Consider the following 11,314-nt stretch of genomic DNA (forward strand, 5'->3'; position numbering starts at 1 on the left):
TATGATATGCAGTCCGTGCTCCATGGATGGCTACTCCTGTCGATCTGATTGGCAAGGGTTGACTACCCTCTGTTATTTTTGTCAGTAAACATGCATTTGATTGCATCGAATCGCCCTTGGCCAAGTGACTGCCACCTCGCAGGAGTATAAATATCTCTCTCTCGCACCATGATGCGGCGATCACCTCAAGAAGGGGCAGATTAAGCATCTAGTCTTACATTTTCACTTAAACTTCCCAAGAGAGCAACATGAGCGCAACAGCAATCCAGATTCCATTCGCTCCGACGAGCTTCTCGTCACTATCCCCGGTCGAGTCCATTGTCTTCGATGCAAAAGCACTTCAAAAAGCAACAGAAATCCTGAACGTCATCTATCGGTATCGCGCACCCGTTCCCGAATCCGTAGAGGATCGCAGCGATGAAGGAACCTTGAAGTTCCTCCCTCTCATCTATTCGCGAGTGAAAGCGCAGCAGGCGATTCAATTGATCCTACCGGCCTTTCCATTCAAGTCTCCAAACCGCGCGAACAAGGTCCTGGGTGCCTTGCCAGATAAGGGGGAAGAGACTGCCCTGTCACACCTGAATGGCCTATGTGCGGCAATTACGGATATCTATGAGCCTGGTGCGATATTGACTATTGCCTCCGATGGTCTTGTATACAATGGTAAGCGCATTCCTGAGGAGGTACTTCCTACCTAAACGATATCCAGGCTGACGAAACTAGACCTCCTAGGAGTGCCCGATTCAGAAGTCTACGCATACGGACAGTCTCTTCGACAACTCGTCCTCGACCAGGAATACAATCACATCCAATTCATTCGACTCCAGCACCTCCTTCACGTACATGAGGACATGCCCCTTGACGCAGCTACCTACGTGAGCCTTGCAGGAAGCTTCCGACAGAGACTGGTGGAGAACTACACACCCCTGGACTACGACTGTGCCGCCAGTATCAAGGAGGACAAGGATGTGTGCGCGACCTATCGAGGCTACATCAAGTTCCTCACCAAGGACCTGGAGCACACGTTCATCGACGACGGAAGCGTTTCGAAGCGTTCCCACAAGCAAAAGCTTGAATCGATCGCCAAGGAGATGATCGTCCGTGGCAAGGTAGGTCGTTGTGTCCCGACAACACCACACCGAAAGGATAAAGCAAAGTCTGACTGATTTTGATCTTCCCACTAGGCCTTTGCAGAGGCAATTCGGAAGAACTACGCAGACCACATCCGTCTATCGATTCATCCATCCGCCGGATCCACCAAGATCTCGATCAAAGTGTTGCCGCTGGCTCTCCACGCCGTGACGCCCTGGCACTCCTCTCCGTGCTTCACCGTCGACGGACGAATTGAGTACGGCATGCGCGAGGTATTCGATAGCCGCGACGACGTGGAGTTAGTACACAAGAACGGAAGACCATGGTACTACCGCGTCAAATCGGACCTGTACGCCTGGTCGGAGCCGGTGGAGATCGAGCCCCAATACCCCTGTGGCCTGATCATCCGACCCACAGAGAGTAATATGTCCGTGACGCATCTGGACATGCTCAAGATCCGTGAACTAGCCCAGGAGAACTCCCCCTTGATTCTCCGCGGCTTCAACGACACCCGTGACAGAGAGCTGTTTGTCAAGAAGGCCGAGGAAATGGGAACTCCCATGCCCTGGAAATTCGGCTTGATACTTGAGGTCAAGGACCACGGCAGTGAATCCCAGGGTCTCAATAATGTGCTTTCTGCCGAGTGGATGCCATTCCACTACGATGGTCTTTTCAAAGTTTCAAAGGAGGTCGATGCGGATGGGAAAGAAGTCACGGTTTCTTGTCCGCCTAAGTAAGTGACAACCAAACCCTTACTTCCTATCTTTACTTCCACGATATATTTCCATAAAAAGAAAACCATGAGCTCGTCTAACCAAATCCAATCCCAGGTTCCAATTTTTCACCGGCATGACTCCCTCTCCAAAGGACACAGGCTTCACGCTCTTCAGCGCCTCTCACCTCATCTGGCACTATCTTCCTCAGAACTACACGCTGGAACAGCTCGCGAAGCTGTCCTGGACAGTGAAAACCATTTCCTTCGATGAGGCCAAAATCACCGACTTGCCTCTCGTCGTTCCACACTTTGCTCACAACAGGCCCTGTCTTCGGTACCATGAGCCTTGGCCGCAAGAGAAAACGGCCTTCGACCCGACATACATCACGATCCAGGACGTGCCCAACTCCGCGGAAATATGCCAGATGCTGGATTCTTTGCTTCATGATCGTCGTGTTGCTTATTGGCATTCGTGGGAGGAGGGCGACTGGGTGATCAGTGATAATGTGACTATGATGCATACGCGGAGCTCGTTTACGGCCAAGTCGGATCGGTGCTTGAGGAGGATTCATGTTGATTGAGTGGTGGATTCAGTGTATTGGTATGGTTTCCGGGCTTGGGACTTTTGGCTTGATTGTTGCGAACTTGATGTCATGAATTTCATTGTAGGTTAGTTGGTTATTGTACAAGGTATTACAACTATTTCTCCATTTGCTCGTATCGCTCCCGTGCAGTCTGCCTTGTCTTTTCCAAGAATTCATCGTATCTCCCGCGTGTATTGCGTCCTGCTTCTTCAACTGCATCTCCCAATTTGCCTCCCTGTGCTCCTAGACCAACACCCTGCGCGTAGACCTCTGTGGCAATAGGAGCAGTCATGCCAGTGCCCTGAGCACCCAGCCCTGTTCCAGCAGACCATCCCATCTTGCTGAGCAGAGAAGCACCCTTCGACGTGGACTCCACTGGGGGTTCTTCTTCCTCCTTCGGCGGAGGCGCGCTCTTCTTCGCTGCGGCCTTGGAGCTGCCGAATGCCTGTCGGCGTTCCCTGGCACGGTCGCGGTACTCAGGTGTTTGCTGGGCAATACCATGTTTGATAAGCTTCCCCATGGCCTTGGCTTTCAGATCCTCATTTTGCAAGTTACTCTGGTGCAGCTGACTGAGTCGTTCGTGGCGGTTGACCTCTGCGGAGCTGTTGAATTGGCGCATGCAGAGATAGCAACAGTTCCGACTGGGGTCCGCATAGGACTGGGCTGGTGGAGCGCCGGGATCAACTGAAGAGACCACTTGATCCGGGCCACTTCCGGCGTCATCGGGGTTCTTCTTCTGAATGCCGTGTAGCTCGGCATGCCGATTGCTCCAGAATTGCAAATGCGACGGCATCGCAAGCTTCTTGGCGCCGGCTGTGGCCGAGTTGTCTGCTTTTCTCTTCTTAGTTTTGTCTGCGTCTTTCTGTGTCTTTCCCTGGTTTTCTGGCTGATCGGGCTGGTCGTTCTTCAACAGCATTTGGTTATTGTCACTGTCGCCAGTCGACACCGTGAGCTCTGTAACGTAAGCCTCCTCATCCCAGTACATCAGCTTTAAGGATGGGTTATTGAGAGGGCTGAATGTGAACTTCTCCGTACGCGCTGAGGGATTGATCACGGGAACAAATACACCAGCGTGAATGTAGCTCACAAGCACTGGCCTTGAGGATATGGTGAACTTCTCAAACGAGTTCAGACGTGTAACAGCCGCTTGAGCATCCTGAAGAGTCCCGTAAGAAACGAATTTCCGAACGCGAAGGGCGAGTTTCTTACCTGGATAGTCGCAAACTCCGCAAATCCGTAACGCCAGCTGTCGTTGCTTTTGCGATCTCTTACTAGCAGCACACGGCGGATAGACCCGTCCCGAGCTCCCAGGTTTGAATCGCCAGTAGTGGAAGCCACTTTAGCCCCTTTCTTCTGGTTTCCTGATGTATTTTCAGCATTGCTAGGAGCTGGTCGGTATAGCTTAGCAACTCCTTTGGCAAGCAGTTCTTCTGTCACGGTGGGCTCTAGTCCGCGGAACAAGAGAAACTGCGAGGGCTGGTTTTCAGGAGCAGCATCATTATCACCATTATTCTCAACCTTGGGAGCTGCGATTCCAGGAGGGCCCGTCGGACCGGGTTCTTGTGCTCGTTAGTCAGGTAATAACAGCCGGCAAGGCTAAGATACATACCAGGTCGGGGGGCTTGACACCGGAAACATTTTGAACGTGTAGAGTAATTGACTATCGCACACTGCATAGAGACATATTAGCCATGCGTCCGGTAGTACAAAGTGTACTACGCACGTTCTTGCAAGTCCAATCCCCCTCAGCTCTGGCGCGCGCACGATCCTCTCTCTCCCGGCTATATGCGATGCGGACTTTGGTTCCACGGTCATCCTGACCAGCGCTTGGACCGTAGAAGTAAATGGACGGAAAGTTGCGCTCAACAAAAGCGCGCGAATAGTTGACGTCACGGAATCGGAGAAAGCCGAGCTGTCGGGATATTTCTACAAACCGTCAGGACATCCACGGATCACAACAAGGGAGTATCAATCTTACTCGTCTGCCGATCACGAATCACCCGAACTTCCTCAAGTCCTTCAATATGATAACCGTCTCTGAGCTCATTCGTAATCTGTTCAACACGTCGACCGGAATCACCGGTGACATGCACATCTCAGCCTCTTGTTACCAAAACGGTGCATTGCGAAGCGCAACGCGGAGCTTCCACGTGCAATGAAATCTCAGGGGGAAGGAGTATTCCAACGTCTTCTTCCGTCATATCCACCGGCAAGCCATCCATCATCACTTCTCTGCTCTCTTGTCCGTAGTAACGGCCTCGTCGCGGGCTTCGACTCCGACTTCGACTGTGGCTCCTGCTTCGACTGTGGTATCCAGGCGAGCGATAACCCTCGTGGTCGCGATCTCTGTATGCCGGCCTCCCACGCCGGGGCGGAGGCGATCTAGACGAGCGTCGTCGATAGTCATCACGGTCCCGGCTGCGGTAACGAGGTCTGGAATCCGGGCCGTCTCTGGGGTAATCGTGTCTTCTGTCCGAGGCAGGCCCTCGTGGGGGAGAGCGCGGAAGATCTTTTGACCCGAGAAGACAGTTAGCAGTTGTCGAGCCGGAGAGAGAAACTGTACGGCTTTTCTTCAAGCATCCACGCCTATGCTATCGTGCGGGGAGGAGCGTAATACCGCCAGGCGAGCGCGAGCGCGAACGGTCGTCGTACATGCGGCCGTCCCTATCATCACGGCGCGGATAGGGCCGGTGAGAAGGACCCGGCGGATACCTGTTATCGTCAGGAGGTAACCGAGACATGATGGAGTGACATGCGAAATATTATGAAAGATGATGCATGCGCAAGACTCGAGCGCTTCGAGGGAGAGCAATCGATAAGTCCGCGGCAGAATTCCACACCGCCTACCTGTCCAGGGGAATCGCGTCCGCCTTTCCCAATTGGGCGGCATATAGTTCGACAATTTTCGAACTCCGAATTGAAAACTAGCAACCTTCTCAATGGTGATTTGCTGTACTAAAACCTTTCTAATTAAGCTAATAGTATATTGGCTGCTTCAAGCTCAACCTGGACGGGCATGTCACCGCAGACTTATGCACACGTACACAACAGGAAGAATACCCTTCAAAAGAGAGAAAAAAAAATGATAAATGAATTTATGATAGAAGGAAGTCTAATACCTCCTCTTTTATACAGAAACTAGGGATCCAGTTTATATAACATCATAAGCCCTGAGACACATAAGCCCTATCTCCTTTAACTACCGTGTCTCAAGCCCCTTTCCCAACTCATTGCCAAAGCAAGTCCAAACCACTTTATATCAAAGGACTTCTACTCTATCCAACCATGTTGCCGAAGCCATGCTTCACACATCGATGGCCAGTTAGAGACAGGTAGATTCTCCGTGTCGATGCCAAATCCGTGAGGCGCATCCGCAAAGACATGAAGCTCAACAGACCCTCCGCTCTTGGTTACGCCCTCGGCAAGACGATAAGCGTTGACCACAGGGACGACTGGGTCATTATGGGAATAAACAATGAATGTGGATGGGGCCGGGGATTGGAGCTGGACATCTGGCTGTAGTGAGTCGTACAGAGCTTGCTTCTCTGCAGGTGGAAGGGGTGGCTTATTTGCAACGATGGTACGGCCGGCAGCGTTTGTCGAGATTGGTCCATATCCAATGATGGCAAACTGGGCTTGAGGGATAACTGGATCGGGTGCTGTCCATTCTTGAGGATATTGGGCCAGAAGCGCAGCTCCGAGATGGCCACCAGAAGAGAGACCACAGATACCCTGTCCCTCCGGTACGCGCCCGGACTCCGCCATCATCTTGAACGCGCGTCTGGCATCATCTAGAGGCGCCTGGGCACCAGTACGAGCGGTTGGAAACCGGTGGACAAGAACAAAGGCGTAGAACCCAAGGCTGGCTAGCCATTTCGCAACTGCGATGCCTTCCCGACCAACCATGAGCTGAACGTAGCCGCCGCCTCCAAGAATTAGCACCCCTCGTCCATTGGCCTTGACTGGACTGTAACCAAGGAGAAAAGGACGCTCGACTTCAGTGATGACTGCCTGCGCTAGATCGCTTCCTTGTGCCTCAAGTTTGAAGGCTCCATCCACCGAGCCCTCCTCCCACAGGGGCCAGCACAGGTCAGCCTCGAGCATTATGGCGTTATCAAAGAGAAACAGAAAATAATCTTTGCAAGAAGTTGTGTTGATGAAGTTAATACCTGTGCGGGGATTGAAATATACTTACTGTGGGCCTCGCGATAACATCAACCCGAAAACCCGGATACTTCGTAGACTTCTCATTCCTCACTCTGTCGCACGTCGTATTGTGTCCAGGTTAGGGTTTACCCCAGAAGACGCTATTCCCAACGCTACGCATATAATACCAGGGTTGCAAGTAAAGTTGGGGCCCTGTTAGAACAACACAAGAGTATAGAACATCAGCGAACGGTCTCCAGTATCATTGTGCGGAACATTTCAATCCTTATAGATCTTGACAAAGGTTCTATCAAGTACGGTGTAGTTTCGGTATAGTATACGCGACATTATCCAGTTGGCATGCATGGCAGGGCCCGTGACTAGCATCAACGCCATCGTTCCGCCCCTTTGGAATCAGCTTGCAGCATCAACTTAAACAGGCATTCAAAACAACTCTTTGGTAGCTACCGTATGTGTTGGTCCGCAATGACCACAGTTGCAAATGCATTGATCTGAAAGGTCTCTCAAGTTCATATCCTGAATATTAATACAGTCAAAATAATTTGGCACGCCAAGAGGCTGCGAGTCCGGTCGTCCACAAATCTTGATTTTGGAAAGCTTCAATAGGGGAGGATAACGTCACATATATCCTTGACTTTGAGAAAACAAGATAGCATATAGATCGTTTAGAGATACGAGGACATCATTCACGTCTCTGGTAAAAGGTGAGTGGCATGGACTGTGATTGCTTTTCTTAAAACTTAGGGCTTACCACCAAAACCGATGGCCACCGTGATTATTGTTGGTGAGTTTGACTTCGATAACCGCATATTCTCCATTTCTATTAGTGCTTTATCAAGGCCCGACTAATAGTCTCAGGTGCTGGTGCCGGAGGGATCGCCACAGCAGCACGGCTGGCTCAACAAGGGTTCCACGTCAAAGTTGTAGAACAGCATGGATTCATTGGAGGCCGATGCTCCATTATCTCTAAAGATGGCTATGTATGTCTCACCCTGGAGTGAAATAATGTACCTAACATTACTAGCGCTTCGACCAAGGCCCGTCATTGCTTCTAATGCGCGAGGTCTTCGAAGAGACCTTCGAGGAACTCGGCAGCTCGCTAAAGCAAGAAAATATCCATCTAGTCAAATGCGAGCCAAACTATTGTGTTTGGTTCCCCGACATGGATATGATAGAGCTATCGACTGATCTCACACGCCTGAAGGAGCAGATCCAACATTACGAAGGTCCGGATGGGTTTCCCCGTTTCTGTGCCTTCTTGAACGAGGCCGGTACTCACTATAACCTGTCACTCGCGCATATGTTGCGAAAGAATTTTCCTCGGCTGCTGAGTTTGTTACGGTGGGATGTATTGAAATCGCTGATTTTCATCCATCCGTGGACGAACACATACGCTCGAGCTGCGCGGTATTTCTATTCAGAGAAGATGCGGCGCGTATGGACTTTTGGTAGCATGTACATGGGCATGAGTCCATACCGGGCTCCGGCGACGTATTCGCTGCTACAGTATATTGAGACGGTGGACGGGATATGGTACCCAGAGGGTGGATTCCAAACAGTATTCCCACCCCATCTCGTCAACACCCTTATTAGCTAACCTAAACAAGGTCCTGAGAGCTCTAGCAGATATCGGACAGCGATCTGGAGTGGAATACATCCTAAACAGTCCCGTCAAGTCTATCCTACTCGATGACAGGGAACGCTTCGCAAAGGGCATCCTTTTGGAAGATGGCAAAGAGCTCTATGCGGACTTAGTCGTAATCAACGCTGACCTTGTCTACGCATATAACGAACTCCTTCGAAAGACACGCCGGTCGCACGACCTGAAACAAAGACCCGCATCGTGCAGTAGCATCTCATTTTTCTGGTCTTTCGATGAGAAACTGCCTCACTTACAAGCACACAATATCTTCCTAGCTGAGGAGTACCGAAGAAGCTTTGATGCTATCTTCGAAGAACATCTTATGCCCGACGAACCGTCATTCTATGTCAATATACCGAGCAAGGTCGATCCAACCGCTGCACCACCTGGTAAAGAGGCTGTTGTCGTCCTAGTCCCAGTGGGCCATTTGACATCGGAAAATGAAACCCAGCTTGAAGAACAGAAATGGGATACCTTAGTATCTCAAACGCGCCAAATCGTCTTGGACACTATTGAGGCCCGCACGGGGCTACAAGGCTTGCGGCCCAGGCTGGTCCATGAAATGGTTGAGACACCGCTTACCTGGGAAGAGAAGTATAATCTCGATCGTGGCGCGATCTTGGGCCTATCGCACTCGTTCTTTAATGTGCTCAGCTTCAGACCAAAGACCAAGCATCCGGACATTGAGCGGCTTTATTTTGTTGGAGCCAGCACACATCCTGGGACAGGAGTTCCTGTTTGTCTGGCGGGGAGCAAGCTCGTCACTCAGCAAATAGTAGAGGACTGGAACATGGGAATTGAGCAGAAATCTCGAACGGGATTCATATTGACAGTGGTAATGGCTCTATTAGCACTGGCGGTATCCTTTCTCTGGAAGCAGCATTAGGTATACGACGAAGATGGCCATGATGAGACAATTCAAAGACTCGACTAAAACCTTCCAGATCAAAGGCTTCTTCTCTATAGTAGATATCTAAATGCACACTCTGAGAATGTAGTAGAGAAGTAACCCAAACTACTGTCTCAGAGCCATAGCCCGATAAACAACCCACAAGCGTGTTCCAATTGGAAGCCTTAACTTGCCCCCGAGGTTCCTGGCCTCATACCCCGTCTCAAAGCTGCCCCTATCTCCAGGTAACTATCAACAGTCGCAAAAAACGGTCCCTGGACCTCTTCCGGCAGAAGTCTAATCTCTTCCCGAGCTGAAGCACCGAGAAAGTCGGCCCTATCAAGTGCTTTATTTCGCACTAACTGCAGCCGAGCATCTGTAGGCGAAGCGAGGACATCGGCAGGACTCAGCCCCTGTTCCTTCAGCCATGTTGTAGGTAGATACACCCGGTTCATCGCAGCATCACGAGCAATATCACGGGCTACATTAGTGTATTGCAGAGCTTGGCCCATCCTTTCACCAGCATCTACCACGCGACGACGAAGAAAAACGTTGACTGCAAACTGATGATCCGGAAAATGATGAACAACTAGACCTAACATGGATGCCGCCACAGTGCTGGCGACATGATAAGAATAAGCGTCAAGATCGGATTCTGTGACGATAGGGAAGGACCCAGATTTCGCGTCGAAGGCTAGGTCTGTCCGGAAGCCCTCGAGGAGACCTTTTAGATGCTCAAGCCGCAATCGGGATACGGGGAGACTGTTGATCGCTGCGATGAGCTCCGGGAGTGCAGGGTGCTTGGCTTCTTCGGAGCTAGGCGAGAATGGAAACAGCTCTGGGTGCGAGAACTTGGCTTCGAGGAGCTGATCGCATTGCTCGATGACCCTGCGTGCGCTGTCGGTGTCCTGGGCTTCGTCGACTAGGTCGTCTGCTATTCGGAAGAAAGAGTATCTACGTACGGCACTCGTTAGTATATCGAGTAAATGTAACTAGGAGGACGCGATTACTCACAGCAAGATTAGATCAATCCGAAGCGGTCCTTGAAACATGGCACTCCCCATGTACAAGCTCTGACTGGAGGCTGCGAGACGCTCAACTGCGTTACCCAGACTAACCACGAATCGTGCGTCTGGATGGTATCTGTTGGTCATAAACTGTGCGAAGACCCGGAAGTAGGACGGGAGGCTTTGAACTGCTTCCGATGATTGAGCTAGTTCACAAGTTGCCATTGCAATAGCATGATCGATACATACCAGACCGAAAACGATCATCATATTGGTGACGAGGAAGAAGAGCACCTCCCTTCTAGGTCAGTATGTTCAGAGGCTAGTCATTGACGTTGGTAAGGCTTACTCGATATCCATACCACTCCACGGCTGAATGCCTAGTTTGGTCGGCACTTCAACAGTCCAAGTTCCTTTATTGATGGAAATTGTGTCCACAGTCCAAAGAAAAAGAGTGGGAAGCGTAACGGATGCCATAAGCTCCATTCTGGGGAGTGCCATTATGAAACCAGAAGAGAATAGCCTGAGATTCGTGTCAGATATGATCGGTTCGCGATGCATGGGGACTTACCATTGTATCAGAAGGAATGGACCCGCCCATGTCATAATTAGGCCAATGTAAGTAAACTGCTCTCCACAGCGCAATGCGATAAGTCCAACCAGAGTAGCAAGTAGAAGTATCAACGCTCCAATGATAGTCTCTTTTCGTGCGACTTTACCCAAGTACATCGGCAGCACAAGCCTCCGAGTTAGAATTAGATATACCAAGCTGGTATTATACGTTTGAAAAATGAAGAAAGAGACTTCTTCTATAGGGATATCGTATAATGTCCAGCCTGTGACTCCATTAGGGGCGTAGGTCCAGATGCGATGACGCACCAAGTGCGAGTCCCACGGAATGGTAGCGACGAGGGATATCTAGCTCAACAGTAAGCTCCTCATTCCTACTTACAGGAACTATACCTACAATGACGAGGGTGGAAATCTTCTGCCAGTCCAGACGTGTCATGAATGGCCAGTAAACAAGTGTCAGGAGCCCCGCTAAGGGTATATTGTAGGTGACATGTCTGAAAGGTCAGCAATTCCAGGATAAAGGGCGATAAGAACATACTCACACCAGAACGTAGTCAAACCCCATGGTCGGAATGAAATTGACCGTGATTTGACAATTTCGAGTAGACGTAAGGGTAGACTTGTGGGAAATGCTTCGGATATTCC

General features: G+C 50.6%; 5 protein-coding genes across 5 annotated transcripts; 2 read left to right on the forward strand and 3 right to left on the reverse strand.

Annotated features, from left to right (window-relative positions):
• Nucleotides 1-248: 248 nt before the first annotated feature.
• Nucleotides 249-2,388, forward strand: xanB (isocyanide synthase xanB; the record flags this gene model as incomplete). The annotated part of the gene is made up of 4 exons (XM_022530350.1): nt 249-663; nt 724-1,109; nt 1,185-1,825; nt 1,923-2,388. 4 exons carry the CDS (start codon nt 249-251, stop codon nt 2,386-2,388), a joined length of 1,908 nt encoding a protein of 635 aa, XP_022391564.1.
• A 118-nt stretch (nt 2,389-2,506) lies between these two features.
• On the reverse strand, nt 2,507-5,132 carry ABOM_003221 (putative G-patch domain protein; the record flags this gene model as incomplete). The annotated part of the gene is made up of 7 exons (XM_022530351.1): nt 2,507-3,547; nt 3,601-3,950; nt 4,001-4,061; nt 4,115-4,317; nt 4,370-4,428; nt 4,620-4,956; nt 5,009-5,132. 7 exons carry the CDS (start codon nt 5,130-5,132, stop codon nt 2,507-2,509), a joined length of 2,175 nt encoding a protein of 724 aa, XP_022391520.1.
• A 529-nt stretch (nt 5,133-5,661) lies between these two features.
• On the reverse strand, nt 5,662-6,495 carry ABOM_003222 (alpha/beta hydrolase; the record flags this gene model as incomplete). The annotated part of the gene is made up of 1 exon (XM_022530352.1): nt 5,662-6,495. One exon carries the CDS (start codon nt 6,493-6,495, stop codon nt 5,662-5,664), a length of 834 nt encoding a protein of 277 aa, XP_022391556.1.
• An 825-nt stretch (nt 6,496-7,320) lies between these two features.
• Nucleotides 7,321-9,086, forward strand: ABOM_003223 (phytoene desaturase family protein; the record flags this gene model as incomplete). Its single annotated transcript, XM_022530353.1, has 4 exons — nt 7,321-7,342; nt 7,417-7,538; nt 7,583-8,116; nt 8,166-9,086. The coding sequence occupies 4 exons, from the start codon at nt 7,321-7,323 to the stop codon at nt 9,084-9,086; spliced, it is 1,599 nt and encodes a 532-aa protein (XP_022391557.1).
• A 188-nt stretch (nt 9,087-9,274) lies between these two features.
• Nucleotides 9,275-11,234, reverse strand: ABOM_003224 (phytoene synthase; the record flags this gene model as incomplete). The annotated part of the gene is made up of 6 exons (XM_022530354.1): nt 9,275-10,043; nt 10,104-10,394; nt 10,446-10,619; nt 10,668-11,014; nt 11,064-11,163; nt 11,212-11,234. The coding sequence occupies 6 exons, from the start codon at nt 11,232-11,234 to the stop codon at nt 9,275-9,277; spliced, it is 1,704 nt and encodes a 567-aa protein (XP_022391555.1).
• Between the last annotated feature and the right edge of the window lie 80 nt (nt 11,235-11,314).

Source organism: Aspergillus bombycis (genome assembly GCF_001792695.1).
Source record: "Aspergillus bombycis strain NRRL26010 chromosome Unknown contig00020, whole genome shotgun sequence".
NCBI lineage: Eukaryota > Fungi > Ascomycota > Eurotiomycetes > Eurotiales > Aspergillaceae > Aspergillus > Aspergillus bombycis.